This window comes from Corapipo altera, unplaced genomic scaffold (assembly GCF_003945725.1).
Source record: "Corapipo altera isolate COAL_440 unplaced genomic scaffold, ASM394572v1 48b, whole genome shotgun sequence".
Classification (NCBI taxonomy): domain Eukaryota; kingdom Metazoa; phylum Chordata; class Aves; order Passeriformes; family Pipridae; genus Corapipo; species Corapipo altera.
In genome coordinates, this window is record NW_020884884.1 from 10,798,004 (window position 1) to 10,816,346 (window position 18,343).

At 41.0% G+C, this 18,343-nt stretch overlaps 1 protein-coding gene across 2 annotated transcripts in view; it reads right to left on the minus strand.

Annotated features, from left to right (window-relative positions):
* Positions 1 to 13,269: 13,269 nt before the first annotated feature.
* The window catches only part of BABAM2 (BRISC and BRCA1 A complex member 2), a 168,913-nt gene continuing 163,839 nt past the window's right edge, over positions 13,270 to 18,343 (minus strand). For both annotated transcript variants that reach the window (XM_027641655.1, XM_027641654.1), the window contains exon 12: positions 13,270 to 14,541. In XM_027641655.1, coding sequence (XP_027497456.1) covers positions 14,478 to 14,541 — 64 coding nt within the window. In that variant the 3' untranslated portion in view covers positions 13,270 to 14,477. The remainder of the gene's footprint in view (positions 14,542 to 18,343) is intronic.

Below are 18,343 nucleotides of genomic sequence, written 5' to 3' on the forward strand. Positions count from 1 at the left end.
ATAGACAGGCTCATCCATTTTACCCTGCTCAGTGTGCCCTTGGGAGGGGAACATGGGTTTTGGGATGCATTCCTTCAGAGGTGGGTGACCTGGAGGCAAACCTCAGGCCACGACTGAGCAGCCACGCTGCCATCCCACCGCGATCTGGCCACAGCTGGAGCTTGAGAGCTCGCTTGCCCCTCACAGGCGCCGTGGATGGTGGGAGAGGCAGTCAGCCTGCTCCTGCACCACTTGCTCTGCACCAGACATTCCTCTGGCTGGATTTTCTGCTGCATTGGCTTCCCACATATTTATCCTGACATCACATGGGCTGGGGCCCTTCCCGCCTCTGCCCAGCAGGAGTTTGCTGTGTAAAACAAAAAAAATCATTTCTAGAAAATGATGTCTTCTGTGGAAGGAAAAGGCTCAGATGCAGTGAGGAAGAGTTTTATGACCTAAGCTTCAATACTTGTTGTGCAACATCCTTATGGGATTTCATTATTTATGATTTTATCTAACTACAGTCTATGCCTAATAGCTCGGAGGTGCTGTTGATGAATTTTTTCCATCTCTTTGATGTACCGGCAATAACTTGTCCATGTTGTCCTGTGTCAGTAAAGTGGAAGTTGTCATGGTATAGTCAAGGTGTGGTATCGTGAAGAGGTCAAAGCTAGAAGAACAGCCAGTGTCCACAGTAGGCCCAAGGTTTCCACCAGCCACCCTCTTCCCACTTGCATTGGCTGATGGCGCTGTAATGAGTCAACTCACTAAAACAGGAAAAAATGAACCCAACCAAAAAATGCCTTTTTTGTTTTGTTTTGTTTTGTTATGTTAGTGAGTTGAACTAACTCCTGGTCAGGTATGTAGTGGAGCTGGCATGGAGGATGAAGGGAGCTATCAGGCAGCAAGGAGTAGCAGGAGGAGGAAGAGGAGGGAGAAGGGCAAGTGGGGGCAGGCTGTAAGATCATCCTTTGATACCACACCCTATGTATGGACACTGTCAGTCTAATTCCTACCATACTGGTTCCATCCTTGATGTTGTAATCTGTTTCTGTGAATCTTTTCAATTAGGTAGTGATTTATTGGTTAGTGGGGTGGGTTTGGACAACCTCCAGCAACAGACACAAAATCCATTACCATGCTAAGCTCCGTCCTACTGCCTGCAATGCAAAGTTTTTTCTTCAGGAAATGATTCTTTTTCAAAGTGATTATAAGATTATATGACTAGACTATCGTGTGATGTAAACCTGTCCATTTCCAAAAGCTTTGGTGTAGTTGCACCACTTACAAAAGGATTTGCTTCAACATTTTTAGCTGTCCCAGCACATTAGTTGCTGGTTAACTGGAGGCCTTCCTGAAAAGAGTGCATTTATCAGCATAAATGGACCTGTTTCTTCCCTTACGTAGAGGTTTTCAGTCTGCCCAAGTTAAAGTGTTTGCCAGTTCAAAATTTATTATTTCTTGTCATCACTTCTCTTATAGTCATCACCTCTCTGGTATTAGTCCAATTCTGTGGATTTGTCAATCACCACCACAAAGAAACCCAGAGCCAAAATAAACCTGGCAACACTTTATTTCTGTATTACAAATGTACTGGCACAAACATTGTCCACAAAATCTCCCATTTCAGCAAAGTGCTTGAAATCCCATTGACTTCAATTAGTAAGTTAAGCAAATGCTTAAATGCTGTATTTGAACTGGGGCCTGAAGATAGTACCTTGGCCAACTGGATTTGTTGTCTTTTTTTTTAATAGTTATGCAGCTTTTAGAGGAATTTCCACATTTCAGTTCAGTCAAGACATCAAAAACTTGGATGAGATCAAGGAGAACTGAAAGCTGATACTATGTTGTCTTCTGGCCTTTAGTTCATTTACAAACTGTAGTCAGTTAAGCATTAAGGATTCAAGAAGAGTGAAAGAAAAAGTGAGTGATGGTCTTCTAGGATACTTCTCTCCTCAAATCTTGGGTTAAGAAGTAAAACGTCTTACTCAGCAAAAAAAAACCAAAAGGGAATTACTAATGTATCTGATAAGGCAAAAACATGGACCACTATGAATAAGCTTTACTTCATGGTAGCTGATAGAGTCTGGCAATTTTATACTACACACTACTCCTGTTCTCCCTGCATGCAATTACATGGGCATATCACTGTAATGCATGGTTATTACAAAATAACCACAATGTGCTGGGAAGAATATTTTATGCTTCTTAGTTGGACAAGGCTCATGTGGTCTTAATTTTTTTTTTCTCTTCTTAAGGAACATCTTCTATTTTAAGATTTTTCCCATTTAGCAATGGAATCTATGTTAATTTGACCTCTACTAAATCAATTTTTTTCCATTATTCTCTCTGCTGATCAAAGAGCCCTGGGGCAATTTTCTGAGATGCAGGCATACCTTGCTGCTGGAGCAGGACGGCTGAGCAGCGGCATGCAAGTGCTCCCCCACCTTCCTCCTGTTGGGAAAGAGGCTTCCAGTTCAGTTACCTCCGCAGCCGGATGCCTGCCCTCAGCCCCAGACCCACGCACTTCCCTTGCCCAAACCTGTCTCTCCCAGGCATACTTGTGCTGCCCAGCGGGAGGTTTCGTGATCATTGGAGGTAGAGCTATTTGGCACCATCCCTTTTCCCACTGGGTTTGGGCACCTCGTTTGGAGATGAGGGTGAACCCTCAGGAGCTCTGCCTGCATGGTGGCTCCTCTCAGCCACGTGGCTGCTGAAGGAGAGGGTGATGGCAGCAGCTTTTTCTTTGCCTCTTTGTTTTTTACAAGACTGGCATGGACTGCTGCCTTACACAGGGCTCATTCCTGCAGGTGACTGGGAGATGGGAAGTGTCCTGGCCCTGGCTCTGGAACGAGACAAGGTAAGTGATACCTGTATGGTTGACAGCGAGCTCCTGGGAAAACCCTGCCTGTTCCCAACCACTGCCAAGAGATTTCCAGCTTCCAGCAATAGTCTAAAGGACTGAAATCTCGCACCCACCAGGGCATGGCTATGCTGCGTGATGGAGTGGACCACTACCTTCAGCCCTGTGTGCTGTTCCTGTGCCGCCCTACCAGGTCTGTCCTGCTGCTTTGTAGCAGTATGGGATATGTCAGCTCAGGCACAGGCCAGGAGGCTGTGGGGACAGAGGGCAGCAGGAGTCTCTGCACCACCCTTCCTGGCACATCTGCTCCAGGCAATGCCGGTGGGATGTGGCAGGAAAGACCCAGGTTGAAGATGGAGCCATTTCCCAGTCTCACACCAAGACTGGACACGGCTTCCTCATGCCTCAAAAAGGGTGGGAGCAGTGCTGCTGGCTGCAGCATGGCAGGACCTGGCTCCTGTCCTGCCACAGAGTGGCCAGGCTGCCCTGGACGAGTCACATCCTTGTTTTTTTGTCTCAGTTCCTTGTTTGTAAAATGGACACAAATACTTCATAAGGGTGTTGTGAAACCTAATTAATTAATTAATACCTGTGATGCACTTTGATGTCTTCACATGAAAAGTCCTATATAACTACAAAGCATTTTTAATGTTATAAAGCAAGAACTTCTTGCTGTCTTGCCTTGGCAAAGAGGCTGATTAGATGTTATCAGTTCTGCTGCTTACATGCACAGAAACTGCTGCAGTGGGGTTTGGATCCAGGTTTGTTTTTAAAGAGTTTCATACTAAAATGACAGGAAGAGTTAATTTGGGGGTCTGTTCCCTCTGACTTTGGGGAGTGGCCAGAAGTGACTTTGTATTTTCTGTAGTTGTAGAAGGAAAAAAAAAAAAAAAGCCACACAAAGCCCAAAACAAACCCTGACATATCTGCAGTAACTGTACCAAAAGGCTTTCTAGCCCAAGCCTGAGGAAAAAGCCGTACCACAGGAGCACTTAATCCTACGTTTAAATGATTGCATATTACTCACATTTTGTAGAAGGCAACTGGCTCCTAAATTAAGAGCCTGTTTGGGCCAATCACATTGACTATTTTTGTCTATTCTGCTGTTAAGACTGTCCTCTTTGTAGTTTCACTACTTAAGTGATGAAGACCCAAGCTGGAAGGTTGGCCCTGAGGAGCCCTAATTCTGCCTTCTGAGATGCACGGTACTGTGATGCCAAAAGGCACCATTGCAGAGCCTGTGCTTTAATTTGCACTCATTTGATAACTAATGTTAAAACAGGAGGAAGCCGTGCTGTATGGCCCTGACCTTAGAGAGCTCAGCGATGTCTGTGTGCAGTGGAGGGATGAAAGTGCAACTTTAAATGTAAAATTCCCAACAGACCTGTCCAGCACTGCATCTAAAGATGCACTAATAAGTTAATGACAAAATACAAATGCCTTGACTACTGCAATTCAGAAAACTGGAGCCAAAGGAGTCTTAATAATCCTGTTTTTCCTTCCTAATTAACACTGTTTACTTTCTGCATTTCCTTGACCTTGAAGAGCAGTTCTGCACAATTCCACATACTTGCCTCCACCTTCAATCCTTACTGTACAAATGCAGCACCCAGACTGTGCATGGCTCAAGCATCACACTTGGTTTAAACTGGATTATAAAACTAGAATAAAACTCCATACAAACATTTACTCCACATTTACAAGAAGTACTCTGCAGTCAGTCCTCTCAGGACAGGATAATTTCCCTGGACTCAGCAGTGCCGTTCCAGACCGACAGCAGCCCAGCATCAATAAGCCTCTGCCCCCTCCCTCTCTGGTTGCCAGTACTCACTTTCTCTCCCTTCCCTGAAATCTAAAACTGGTTCTACACTTGGACATTATCATTTTGTTAACACAAATAGGTAAATACACGCATCAAGCACACTGCAAAGGGCTTGGGCTCTGTAGGCTGTCATTTCCAGCAGTCGCCTCAAAGCTTGGAGTTGCCCAGAGCTGCCTGCAAGCAATTGCTCACAAGCACTTTTTTGGGCTTTTATTTTTTGTTTTGATTTCAATGACGAATTTTCCCTGTTGTCATCTGGACAGCATTTGGAGGACAGCAGGATCCTGTGCATACCACTGCAGTTGGCAGCACTGCAGCTGAGCTGGGTGCTCTCAGGCTGTCCAGCACACTGAGAGGAGAAGGAGCCGAAGTCCAGCTCAGGTGTGAGCAGCTGGAGGCAGGAATACACACAATGACAGGAAACTGGGTACATCGCCTTTGCAAAACCAAATAAACAACACATTTAAAAACATAAGAAAGCCTCCCCAAAACCAGCTTAAACAAAATCCTTTCCTTCCCCCAGCAACACAGGGATGCAGAGGCTGAAGTGTTTTCACACTGAAAGCATGGCAGCGTTTGTGAGCTTTCTCCATAGTCTGCAAATAAACAAAACCCAGGGAGTGCTTTGCATTCAATAGTTAATCACAGTTGGCTGAGTGTTTTTATTTTTCTTACTGTAAAGGCATTCTTGGTCCGCCTCCCAAACAGCTTGTTTTGTCTGCGAGATTTAATCTTGAGTGGCAGGACTAGGTGCAAAGACAATTCTTATTTTTCTGTAGCAAGATGTCAGGATGTAATAGCTAACTGCCCTGCAAACAAGCCCCTCAGGCTGGCATGCACAGGGCTTCTTGCCACAATTGCCAGTCTGCTCGATACTCTGGCCCACAAAGCAGCTCATTTCACTCGGTTCTAATGCTTTCCTGTTTGCTCTTTAAATGGTCTAAACAAGTAGAATTCAATGCACGTTGGACCAGTTTCTAGCCCTAGCTCCTCCCTGAAGAAGCATCTTGTTTGTATACAGGGAGCCCTGGCTCCAGATGCCCAGCCTACTTTCAAATCCAAACATGGTTTTTCTTCAAGGCAACATCAAGGCACCTTTCATAAAAATGAAGGGATGATGCAATACCTGTATAGTGCATCAACAAGTACTTGAGCTGCTTTGCTCAGAATTAACTTAGGCAGTTACTTAAGAGCACTATGCTGTACAAACATCAGCTGCATTTTTGAAGCCATCCCTACTAACAAAACTGAAAAAGTACTGATTTTATTTAATTTTTATGTTTTCATACTTTTATGATCTGAAAATGGCTAGAAATGGTAAACTTATGAAATCTCCCCAATTACACTCTTAATTTTGTTTTTATGTGCTATTGCCTCTGAACAGTCTTTAAAGGAGATAGATAATAGCAGGTTGTGCTTAGATCTGTATCACAGGTATTAAAAAGTTAATAAAACCATGTCCAAGTTGCCTGGGAGGTATGTCTGCAGGTCATTTAGTCCAACATTTTGCTTGAAGCAGGACTATCTCCAGTTGCTAGATAGGACCACTATGGCTTTGCCTGCTCATGTCTAACAAAACTCCAGGGAGACGCTCCAACCTTTGGAGGCACTTCTTCTACTTCTACTGCTGGACTGTTTCCTCTTCGTGGAAATGCTCTCTGCTGTGGGCTTGGTATCCTGGAGATTTGTGCATTTGATGGTGTTGAGTCTGGAGGCAGAATTTTTGGTAAGTCTTACCTATAAACATAATCCAACAGAGCGCGCAGGAAGCAGTCATGAAGCTGCCCGCAAATTCATCTCAACAGCTTCTTGCAGCTCCCCTAGTCCTGTGTAACGTTAGACATACTTTCAATGTTTCTCTCGTGCATACGCTTTAAAATCAGTAGAAGTTCTTAGCAAATATGAGGCCTATACACACAATTGTGTTAAGTGATGCTGGTAACCTCCAGTACCTTTTCAGAGTTTTCTCTGAAGTGACTTCAAGCATACAACCTGCTTCTTGAGCCTGCTCCAAGGTATCCCTGGAGCAGAGAAAATAAGTAACACTTCACACAGTATAGGTAAAGTGGGGACCCTTTTGACAGAGTATATCACAGTGCTGAATACATAGTTCAATTTTTAAATGGGCCATGATCCATTTCAAAGCACCATGATAAAAATAATGCATAATTCAACAAAATGGCCATTACAAATGCAGAAGAAATACTCCCACCATCCACAAAAAGTGTGACAAACCAAGCGATGAGATTATTTTTAAATCTCTCTTATGAAGTACCCCAGCATTGGCTAATGTCAGATACAGGGAATTGGATACGCCCAAACAATGTCCTGACAAGACACCACCTCCTCTTCAAACAAGGCACCTCCGAGTGTTGTTTGCAGCCTTGCTTTGAAAAGCCTTTTCCTCATGAGCAGGTATTTACCCAGTTTTGCATGAGCAATCCAGGTCGGTGCCCGAACACCCATGCACTGGAAGAGAGGAAGGCAGGATCAGGTTATGGGGGTTTTTCATGCAACCTGCCCATAATTAGCCTGAAGCAGCAGCTGAGTCACTCACAAGAGTCCCGAGTGCTATTAGGACCAGACACGCAAGGGCCCAGCGTATAATTATACAGCCACCACCATGCGGAACTACTCCATTTTAGCTATCTGACCCCATTAGACAGAAGCTGTTATTTCTTCTTGGCTACAAGTGCTGTGGGTGGTTCGAAGAAGATGAGCCCAATTCTCACAGCACAAACTCATTCAGCTAAACTCACCTCTTTCTTGCTGAAACCAGCAGATGCCATCCTCTTTTCTGGCCCATCTGTGGGCTGCCTGAGAACTCCCCTATGCTTCAGAGGCAGATACTGGATACAAGGTATTGAGAGATGAGTGCAGAAAGTCTGGCAAACACAACGTGTCAACAGGGTCTATTTCATCAGAGGGCAGTAATAAAACAACCACTGAAACAGGCCATGGAACTGAAAAAATGTAAGAAACAAGCTATTTCTATAATACGGATTTTTATTTGGACATTTTGCTCCCCTTTCTCATAACAAGGATAGAAAAGTTCAGATAGAAAGCTGGTTACTGATAGCCACTGAACTTTTTACGTGCCTCTAGGGTGATGCAAGGAGAAAGTTCTCTGCAGAGTCTGCTCTCTGCTAGAACAGAGGCAGAAGAACAGAGAGCAGGCTCAGTTGGCCAAAACACAAGAAATCACTCCTAGCTGGCAGTGCTTGTGTTGCAGCTGGATTTTGCAGCTGCCTTTTCCTATGAAGGCATTAAGAGGAAACTCCTGGCTTCAGCAGCAGCAGCAGCAGGGTGGCATTCCCCTCTGGCAGCTCCTGTGTTGGGCACAAAAACGAACCTCGTCCCAGCTGACGAGCAACCAAGCCTGTTACCTCCTGCAGCTGAGATCTCACAGGCTACACACGGCGCCTGAGCCCGCAGAGGCTGTTTCACTGGTCCTCTGAGGAAAATCAAAAAACGGTCTGAGTTTTTGTCACTCCTGGTTGTCAGCCTGTCAGACCGAGTTCAAGTGAGGTTTGCTGGGAGGGGTGTGCGACGCTGGGGCTGCTGCTGACTCTGCAGTTCAGAGAAGAAACACATGGCTCCAAGGTCGAATTGCTACTCTCACACCAGTGCTACATCCCCTTTGAAAGACGCAAATAACCTCACCGGCTCTGATTTTTAAGCAAGTACTGAAAAAATTTTGCTGAAAGGGACAGCGGAACAAAGGAAACAGGATTCAAATTTGAATCAGCTTTAATCATTTCAAATAAACACCATGTAAATAAAATGTACCCTGTTTGCTGGCAGGCTTGATGGCTTACAATGTACTCGCCCCACCCAAATCAAGGACTTGAAATGGAGCAGCAGTGGAACAGAAACCCCTGTCATCCTCAGGGATAGGAAAAGCATCATTAGGGTTTAACTGGAGTTTGATGAAAACACGGAGCACCTCGAGGATCAATTTTCACCACAGGCAGCTGCAGCACGAGGCATTAATACTTCACCCTCGCTGGTGACAGGAGAAACGCAGGGAGCTGTAGGCACAAATAACATTAGGTTTCTAGTGTGTATTTTGCTTTTCATGCCTGCAATTAAACGTTTGCTTTACTTCCTGTTGTTTAAAACTGCATTTATTCTTTAGCGCTGCAAGAAAAACCTCCTGTATTTTTTTTAATTTGTACTGGGGCCACGTTTGAAGGCCCATATTGTAGACTCAGCAAGTGGCAGGGTAGCCGCCAAACCTTGCTTCCTTTGTTGATTTCTTGATGATTTAAGACCTATTTTCAGCAACCGATACTGGTTTTCCCCCCTTGCCTTTTTGCTTGGTAACTACCACTTTAATAAAATGGTGTTTGTGCAGTGCCTTGGAACCAAGAACTGAGGTTTTAAATGTAAGATAGGGAACAGAATAAGAAAAGCAGGTCAAAAATCACCTACACGCCATGTTTTTCAAGGCATTTGCTTAGAAATATACAGCAGAACCCTTGAGTTCTTGCAGAATAAGACTTAAATTGCTAGATTTTAATTTCCTACATAGCTAAAATTACTTGCAAGTTTCTGATATTTGTGTTGTTCACCTTCCCCCAGCACAAAGTTTTAAATCATTGTCTGAATCTACAAAAATCGATAGATTAAAATACTAAAAAACCCCTGCACTGTTGACAGATATTATTCAGATTTTTACTGACTTTCCCTGTAGGGGCAAACCCTATTGATGGAAAGCATAAACAGGAAAAGATAGTGCCTGATCAATGGTTTATTTAGGTGTAGACTTCCTTCAGAAAAGGACAATACACTTTGCCCCTCCTAATTTGCTAGCATGCAAATTAAATGAAGATTTGGTGCAAAAAATGTATCCAGTACCCTCAGCATGATTATTCTCTCTGCTCTGGTAACAACTGAGCCTTTCCTCAGAATTCTTCTGTTGTGGAAAATACACCACCTGGCTTAATAAGTAAAAAAGAGTTTCTACTTATTTTTACAGCAAATAATTCTACATTTAATATAGGCCCATAGATGTTGGCATACACCTTGTTGCCTTGTTAAAATAAAAACCTCGAACTTACTAAAAATAGCAGTAACTAGTAAGGATAAACCCAGAACAGTACAGACACCTGAAAACAAAAGTGAAAAGGAGATGACTTAAGGGATTTTCAGTAACATTCAAGAAGCAAGTGTAACTCTTAGGCTTAATGAGTGTTACAATACATCAATTACAGAGACATAAGTAATTTAAAGGGAAGAGTGTTCACTGGCAGTCAGTTTGGTCACAGATTTCATTTGCTTCACAGGGCAGGGAGAGCACCCTGTAATTAACAGTCATGGTCAGAAGCTGTGTCCAAAGCTTGTTACCTCCTTGCAGCACACCTTTCTCACAAAGCTGGAAAGGTGAGAAACTCCCCTTCTCCACTGTCAGAGGACTCAACACTTCATCTCCATGCACAGACATGGTATTAGAAATGTACTTCAGATCTGCAGTGGTGATCCACATGTGCTACTACAGGTTTCCACTGCCTGCTGCTTCTCTGATTAAGGGTACTGACATAGAAGGATGTTTAAGCAGCAGTACTCACTGCTCAAACATGTTTTTGACCTCTGCTAAACCCTCAGCCTTGTATTAGGGGGCACTGCTCAATGGAGAGTACTCAAGATTGAATCCTCTCTTTCCTAGGTAAGAAGTCTCCATGTAAAACCACCTGAAGTAAGACTTAAAATGCTGCGCTTCAGTGCTAAATCTCATCCACTGACTGATTCACCAAAAATGCTTATTGCCACAGGCACCAGATAGGATGAGAGAAAGGAAACATACAGAGAAACATCCCTAGGAATGGTTTAAAAATATACAGGAGATCTGTGCTAATTCTAGCAATGATTTCTTCTCACAAACTGACTCAAGTCTACTCTCTGTATGAAGGGAGGATGTTCAAGCACAGTGATGATACCAAAACCTGCTGATTCAGCAAATGAGACATGCTGACCAACAAAGCAATGGCCAGCACAATGGAAAGATCAATGAAGGCCAAACGACATATGATATATTTTACTTTTATTTATTCTTCCAGCTGTTTGTCCACTCTTTCCAGCAAGTTCACAAGAAGGCTGACTTTAAATCCATAAGATTTGGTATTACTTCTAGCACAGTAGAATATGTATGCAGATGAATAAAGGCTTGACAGCACATTTGCAGTCTAAGGACCTTTGGAAAATTGTGCATTAATAGGGCTTAGTAACTACAGTCTTACTGCATTTCTTTCAGTCAGAACTATGACAGAGTTGAGTTTAGGCTTTCTGATATGTTTGTAACATTGCTATTTTTCGCCTTTATGTCTTGTGATTCTCATAAACCAAGGAAAATAGCCTAGATCTGACTGCTCCTTTTAACTGCGATATATGCAGTTATATCACATAAGTGCTGAAAGTCTCTGTGCCATTAAACTGGCCACAATGGATATTATAATAAAACAGGAGACAACAGAAATAATTCCAACTTACTACATCCCAACTAGATCCCAACATCCTACCTTAAATGCCTTCAATGGATACTTGATTTGATATAAAATTATTCAAACTAACTCTCTTTTCTGGTGTAGTATTTATATGGTAATCCTCCTTCTGGAAGGAAGCTTTCACTCATTTCAGTGTCTTTCCTTCCAATATCCCATTTGCAATGCTAACACCCCCAATACTTCTTCTGAGAACTATAAGGAAGGGATCATAAAATACTGTGCAGGTCAGAGAAAATGTTCATTAAGTGTAACAAAAATGCCTTTTCTTTAATTTAAAATTTGATAGGCTTGCAAACTTTATCTTAAACACAAACAGTACAGTGTCACATGTTTTCTATCTTTTTCTACCAGTTGTAGCATGACACAAAATGAGACTGAAACTACTGGTTTGTTTCCACGCATGTTACTGGAAAGCTGATGAAACTGTAGAATTCAACACAAGGAATTGCTGGTTTAGGCTTTTTGTACCTTCAAAGTATTTTCTTACATGGCTTCTAAAACTCTTAGTCTTTTAATAATAAAACAGTTCTTTGTCCAAAATTACTGGGACTGAGGTGAAGGATGCATTTTTGGTTGAAAATAAATCTTAATTATGAAGAGTGGATCTCTTTCCAAAATGTTTTGCAACTGCTAGCCTTTGAATCATGGTAATTTCTGAAAAAGTAAAAAAAATAAATAGTGGTGCCACCTGTATAATTGAGGAGGATCACCCAAGTGATTGGGAGAGATTTAAGGCCTGGAGGGACTTGTATGGGGCCTGAAAGACTTAATAATTCATGGACTTTCACGTTATTCCCCAGTTTATTGCCATGTTCAATGTACCCCCACAATTATTCCTTTGTTAATCCCCTTGGTTTGTACTGTTCAGGGATTGTCTGGACTTGCCCTCACGTTTTTCCCACCAGAAGTTGTTTACTCCCTTGTTCTCCCCTGGTTTTCCCGCTCATCTCTCACTGACTGGCTGACGGGTGCCGCAGTGCAGAGTGAGCTCCCATTGGTCCCCTACCCTGGATACTCCTAAAGTTCCACCCATCTTCTCCGTGTTCCCCAATCCTGCTCTCCCCTGAGGTGTCAATCCCATGCTCCACCCCAGTTATCAGACCTCCCCTTACCCAAACCCTATATAAGTCCTTGTTCCCCTCAATAAACTGGCCATCGCACCCTGACCTTATACTGTGTCAGAACCCTTTGCGCGGTGTCGCGTCCCTATTCCCTTCACCCTCGGGCCGTGGCAGACAATCAGGTATATAAGTACACACTGTGTTCATGGGGCAATCACTACAATGCTGAATCAAACACAAGGTTATAAAATGTAAGATTCCAGGAATGTACTGATGCAACTTGAAGGCTTGGTTTTTACCTTTTAAAGATGGCTAGAGATCGTTCTTATCAGATTTTGAACACTATGAGAACATATGTTTTTCATTAGCCATTCTCCTTCTCCCACCTCATTCACAAGGTTGGCTTATTCTTAAATACATGGTTTTGGCTTTTACCTGAAGAAATGCAAATGTGAGATCACCCCAGTGCACTAAACAATGCTTGATCCCAGTCACTTAAGGTTATTCAGATATGGTTTTGCTATTCACATAAAATCATTACCTTCCACATCTGCTCTAAGGTTTGGTTTGCATGCAGAAGCCTCATGCAATGTCTCCACAGAGGGAATTCAGGCTCAGACCTTTGGAGCTGTTGGCAGTCCTCAAACAATGCACTGAAAATCACAAAGGGATGGGTCACAGGACAGAATATGCCCCCTCCTCTGTGGAGTTACAATAAGGCTTCTGATGTCGTTTGCAGCTAAATTTCCAGCCAAGAACTTCAGTATTAAACATAAATTAAATTTTGCCCATAAACTAGCTAAAAATACCTGTAGTTTCTAGAGGCAAATTTGCATAATTCTTAAGTATCAAGCTTCACTGCTCAAAATCCATCTGCATTTCCTAGGTGGACATAAACCCTCAAAAGCACTATTTTTCATGTAATAAACAAGTTGCAGAAAGGGTAGAAGAATACTGCCAGTCAAGTAATTCGATAAGATTTCATTGCACGTGGTGGTACAGTGAATAATTTAAAATTAAATGTTTTCCAGTTCCACTGTATCATCTGCATACTATTCATTTAGTTCCTTATATTTTGCAGAAGTAGGGCACATTTTCCAGATGCCATTTATAAGCAACAAACACTGTTCATTTTATTCCTTACTGGAAAGTACCCTGGTCTATTCACAAATTAATTTGGGAAGTGACATTGTGACAGTTAGCCCCAAATGGTGCTCCTGACACAAGCAGGAAAGAAAGGATGAGTAGGTGGGATTTTGTGTTTGGCATTTCAGAATTAGGGGAGGTAATGTTTCCAGTTATATACACATAAAATTATTTCTGAGAAGACATGCTGAACTTAAGCATTAAGCTAAATACCTATAGCCCTACATTATTTCATGTTATTTTCCAAGACATCATTCATTCCCTTGTTGAAAGCTTGCTTCTTAGCAGTATTTATCTTATTTGGAAAAATTACAGATCTATGAAAGAGTTTTATTTTGTTATACTGATTTATATAACTAGTTCCTTGCACATTGGTACTAAAGAAGTAGAACTTTTCTGTAATGGCAAGGGGAGTTCATTAGTAAAACACCAAAACTATACAACTGGAAATAAAAACAAAGCATAAAAGCACAGCATTTCACATAAGATGAGCTTTCAACAGAAATATTAAAAAAAAAAACCCAACCCTCAAACACCCTGCCATTTCAACTTCAGACCAACTGCAAAGGCACTAAGAATTGAAGTGTGCAACTCATGTCCATACCTGTGAGAGTAACGACCACAGTGAGACGCAAACCTCCAAGGTAGACTATGGCACTGTACAGTCCACTAGGCATTCCTGGTACATATGGCAGTTTTATGTTTTCTTAGGATAAGCTGAAAACATTAACTAAATATACAAACTACATCATATTTCCATGGTGAAAAAAAAATCCAATTTAGACCATCTGAAGACAAGGAAACAAGGCATAACATACAGGACTTTGTTAGAACAAGAAAGTGTTATCACATCAAAACACGCCCTTTTAAATTTAATCCAGAAGATACATAGGAATGGTGGTGGCAGAGGCAAAGGGACAGGACAAATATCAAATATCCAGTTCTAAGCATGCTACTGAGGTCTTTGTTTCAAAAAGTGAAGCTACCAAAATCACTTCAGAGGCAAGAAAGCACATATCAACAGTCCATCCCATTTCCAGGCATTCTTCTTGTGGGCTGACACTGAAGGATCTGTTCAGTATCGTTTCCATGCCTGAGGCTGCCTAAAGCTTCCCATTAGCAAATGCTGCCTCCTGGAACTGAGGGACAAATGTCTTGAAATAGGCCCTAGTGAAAAAAAACAACAACAGAAAACACATGATTAGGAAGGAGGAAACATAGAGCATGAATTGATGCAGTTGATGTGTGCCATGTTTCTGGGATAAAAAGGGTCTGGGGTTTTTTTTCTCCCCTATGTGGAAAAAACTTCACATATGGTAGCAAAGGCCCAAATACAGACAAGTCAATGGAGGAGGAAAATCATGAAGAGAAGTCAGAATATGTGCAGGAAATAAGCTCTTTATCTGTCTCCTTACAGAAACCTTGACACAATACCATCACTCTTCATGGGAGTGGTTTACATAAGATGTAGTAAATAAATATTAACAACTTTGGACAAACTGCAATTCCTTTTATTAAACTTCAAAGTTTATAGAATAATGTTCTTACTTAAGGTGTGCTTTGTATATTTTGGATCTTAGTCTACCTTCTTTACAAAGGATCGAGTGACTCATAAATCTGTAAAATGAGCTGATCCTAAGTATCCAAAATTGAGTTTGAACTGTATCTTTGAGTTTATTATGCTGAGGTACTCAACCATGTAATAAACATATTTTATATGTCCCAATGATACTGTTTATTTGCCAGTTACATTAGAAGCTGCTTCACTGTTCTGCATTTGGTTTCTGTCTATGGCTTTCTGCACCAAACTTTCACTTTCTTGTTTTTTTCTTTTTAAACATTTTATTTTCTGTTCATATCACTGGTCTGTATAAATTTCTGTTCTCCCCGCCAAAAAAAAAAATCTAAAGTGAGAATAGCTGCAATAACACTCATGACATTCTTGATCTCTCTGCTAGTTTAGCTCCTGAAGCAAACATACATCGATTAGCTTCACAATCATGACACGTTTCTAACTGCAGTAGAAGTTTTGGTGATCACTGAACACCAATCATACCTCCTCACATCTCAAAACATTTCAAGATCACAAAGAGAATGCTCCTCTCTCTTTGTGAGGTTGTGCCTGGCAAATTAATTAACAGAGAGCTGCAGTCAGCTTTTATGCAGAAGCTGTAAACACACAGGAGATGCTGTCCAAAGGTTAAAAGGGCAATGGAAAGTAAAAGCATTTCTGGACTGAGGAGATGATCTTAGAAATGGAAAACAGGAGGAGGACAACCAGCACACACATTTTATAGCATACACATATTGTGCTATGTATTTACAGAATACACTTTGGTTTATAGAATCAAAGTTCAGAAAACAACCCTCATAATCATGGCCACAAAAGTGATTGTTCATATTGGCGCATACTCGTACATAAACCAGCTCAGAAGGTATGCCTGTTCTATATTTGCGCTTTTATAGCATACCTTTCAGACTGTAGCCTCTCTATGTCCTGGTCAGTTCTATGTATTTTGCTATCTCAAGGAATATCACCCGCATGTTGTCAATGCCTGGAATTTATCATACTTTTACTTTTCCTTGCATTATCTGTCCTAACATTTAATTACACATCTCTGCTTGCTTATTTTAAGTACCTTCTGCCTTCCTTTTAGATAGCTTCTCTGCACATGATCTTATTGACTTGATAAATGCTACTTAAAACTTCCCTCTTCCAAAATTGTAAAAATTCTTAATCATTAAATGGTATATAAGCAGAATTATTTTCCTACATTCTATTTCTTTTCTTTTATAGCATTTCTGTGCTTTGTATTAAAACCACACTTACTGCATTATATGCAGTAATTATATATGACTTTGCTGTTAGGTAAATTCCAGAACGAATGCTTCTGATACCACAAACATCCTCCCACACCATCTTTATCTACACTTGCATCCTTTCTTTTCACTGACTCCTGCAGCAGAGCTTGTATCCTCTGCTGCAAAACAAAATCTAACACCTCCCTACATTCTGATCAGATGTACTGTTTCAAAGAGGATGTTATTTCACTGGTAGTTCATATGAACCTCTTGGTGAAGTTCCATACACTACAAAAATTCCTTTAATAGTTCATAATTTTTAAATGTCTACTTTTTTCCTTCCATACCTTAAAGTATATGCTTTAGTTTGCCCTTATCATTTGCGGTCTTGTCCAGATTGAAACAAATGCAGTACCACACGTTTACCTGGGATGTGTTCCTCCATTTCTGCCCCTCTCCCATACACCATAGGTATCTCAGATTAGGCAAAATCTGAGATAATTATGGTTCATCACATACGCATGCAAAAATAAATTAAAACACCCACCCCCCTCACCAAACCAAAACAAGAAAGACCCTGCAAAGAAATCCAAAAGCACAATATACTTGATAGACTGTAGCAGCTACAGTATATTTAATAGACTGAACGGAAAAGATGGGGAACTAGGAGAAGGGAGGTTAAACTGCTCAATGAACACTGCATATAGGGAGGGAATGGCAACTGTTAGTACATGAAAGTAATATCACTTATTTTGCATGTGTATGAAGGAGTTGAATGGGCAGCAAAGACATAACTTGTTATTAGAGGTTGCTGGATTTTTTTTTTTTTTAATTACATGGCTTTTCCAATGAAAAATTATGTTTTTACCCACTGTGTGCATTTCTGTGGAAATGCTACTGAGATTCCATCAGGAAAAGAATGAGGTATTTCAGTTTGGCTTGATCTAGAAAGATATTCTGGTTTGTAGAACTAAGCCTAAACAATTGGCTTGATATTAACCTTCATATCTGTGGTCCAACATCTCAGAGATGATGTATGTTGGCCCACAGACAAGGCCCTGGTGCATCACAAGAGTCCTAAGCACAAAAACAACAGCAGAAGAAGTCCCATCAAAGAACCCAGTCCATGAAGAATGATGAGATAAATCATTAAAATTTCTTCTTTCAGGAGGCATTGTGCTACTGCTAGCAGGTGCATTATAGTGTCACATTAACTGCATTTTTGTTTTCATATGTTCCAAGTAAAATTTTTTCTAAACTTTTTCTTTTCACCAAAAGTTTGGGACAAAACCATATGTTAACATGCCTGAATTGTCCGTGAAATGAAAATTCCAACATTTTTTCTCCTCTGCATACATTACCAGTAAGGAGGAAGAGAAGCACCAATCACCTTCTGAGTAAGTTTCATTTATTGACCAACTGGCATTGAAGTCAATGTATACATGGATATGTATACATTGTATACAGGACCACAACATGGACTATTTATGTGACAACAGATTACAGGAAATAACTTCAAGAGAAATACAAAATTTTTTGAAGGACAATACTCTGCTATAGACTGCATGGTAAGGGCCTCCTTCACATGGAATGCTATTCCTTTTAGAAAGATTTTAAATTAAGAGAAAACACTCATATTCCAGCATCCAGTACATAGAGACACAGAGGAACAGTGAATATAAACATGAACTTTGGAAAAAGATTAGTTTCTCATACCCTATAAACATATTCACATGAATTTACACCCTCAACAACTTTGATCTGTGCTACACCACAGGAATTCACATAAAAATATCTGAAATTTTTTTTTCAGACACTTTGCCACATGATACTTCAAAGTATCTCCAAACTATTTTGAAATTATTATTTTTACATCCAGTAAATATGCTTTTCAGCTCTGGAGAACTACTATTAAAAAAAAAATAAATCAGTAACTTGGGTACCTGTTGAATTACACTGAAGATGAAGAAAGCTAACTTGACCTATAGTCTCTCAAGACTGTGTCAAATGGCAGAAATCAGCTTTTGATCAATGCTTTTTCTCCTTTCTGGGAAACACAGAGTTCCTTCTTTCTCCTGCTTTCCTCTACTATATTCTTGGTGGGTCTGTATCACACTGACCTCACACTAACCTCAGAAGAACTGCATAAAATGCTCCTTCAAGTACA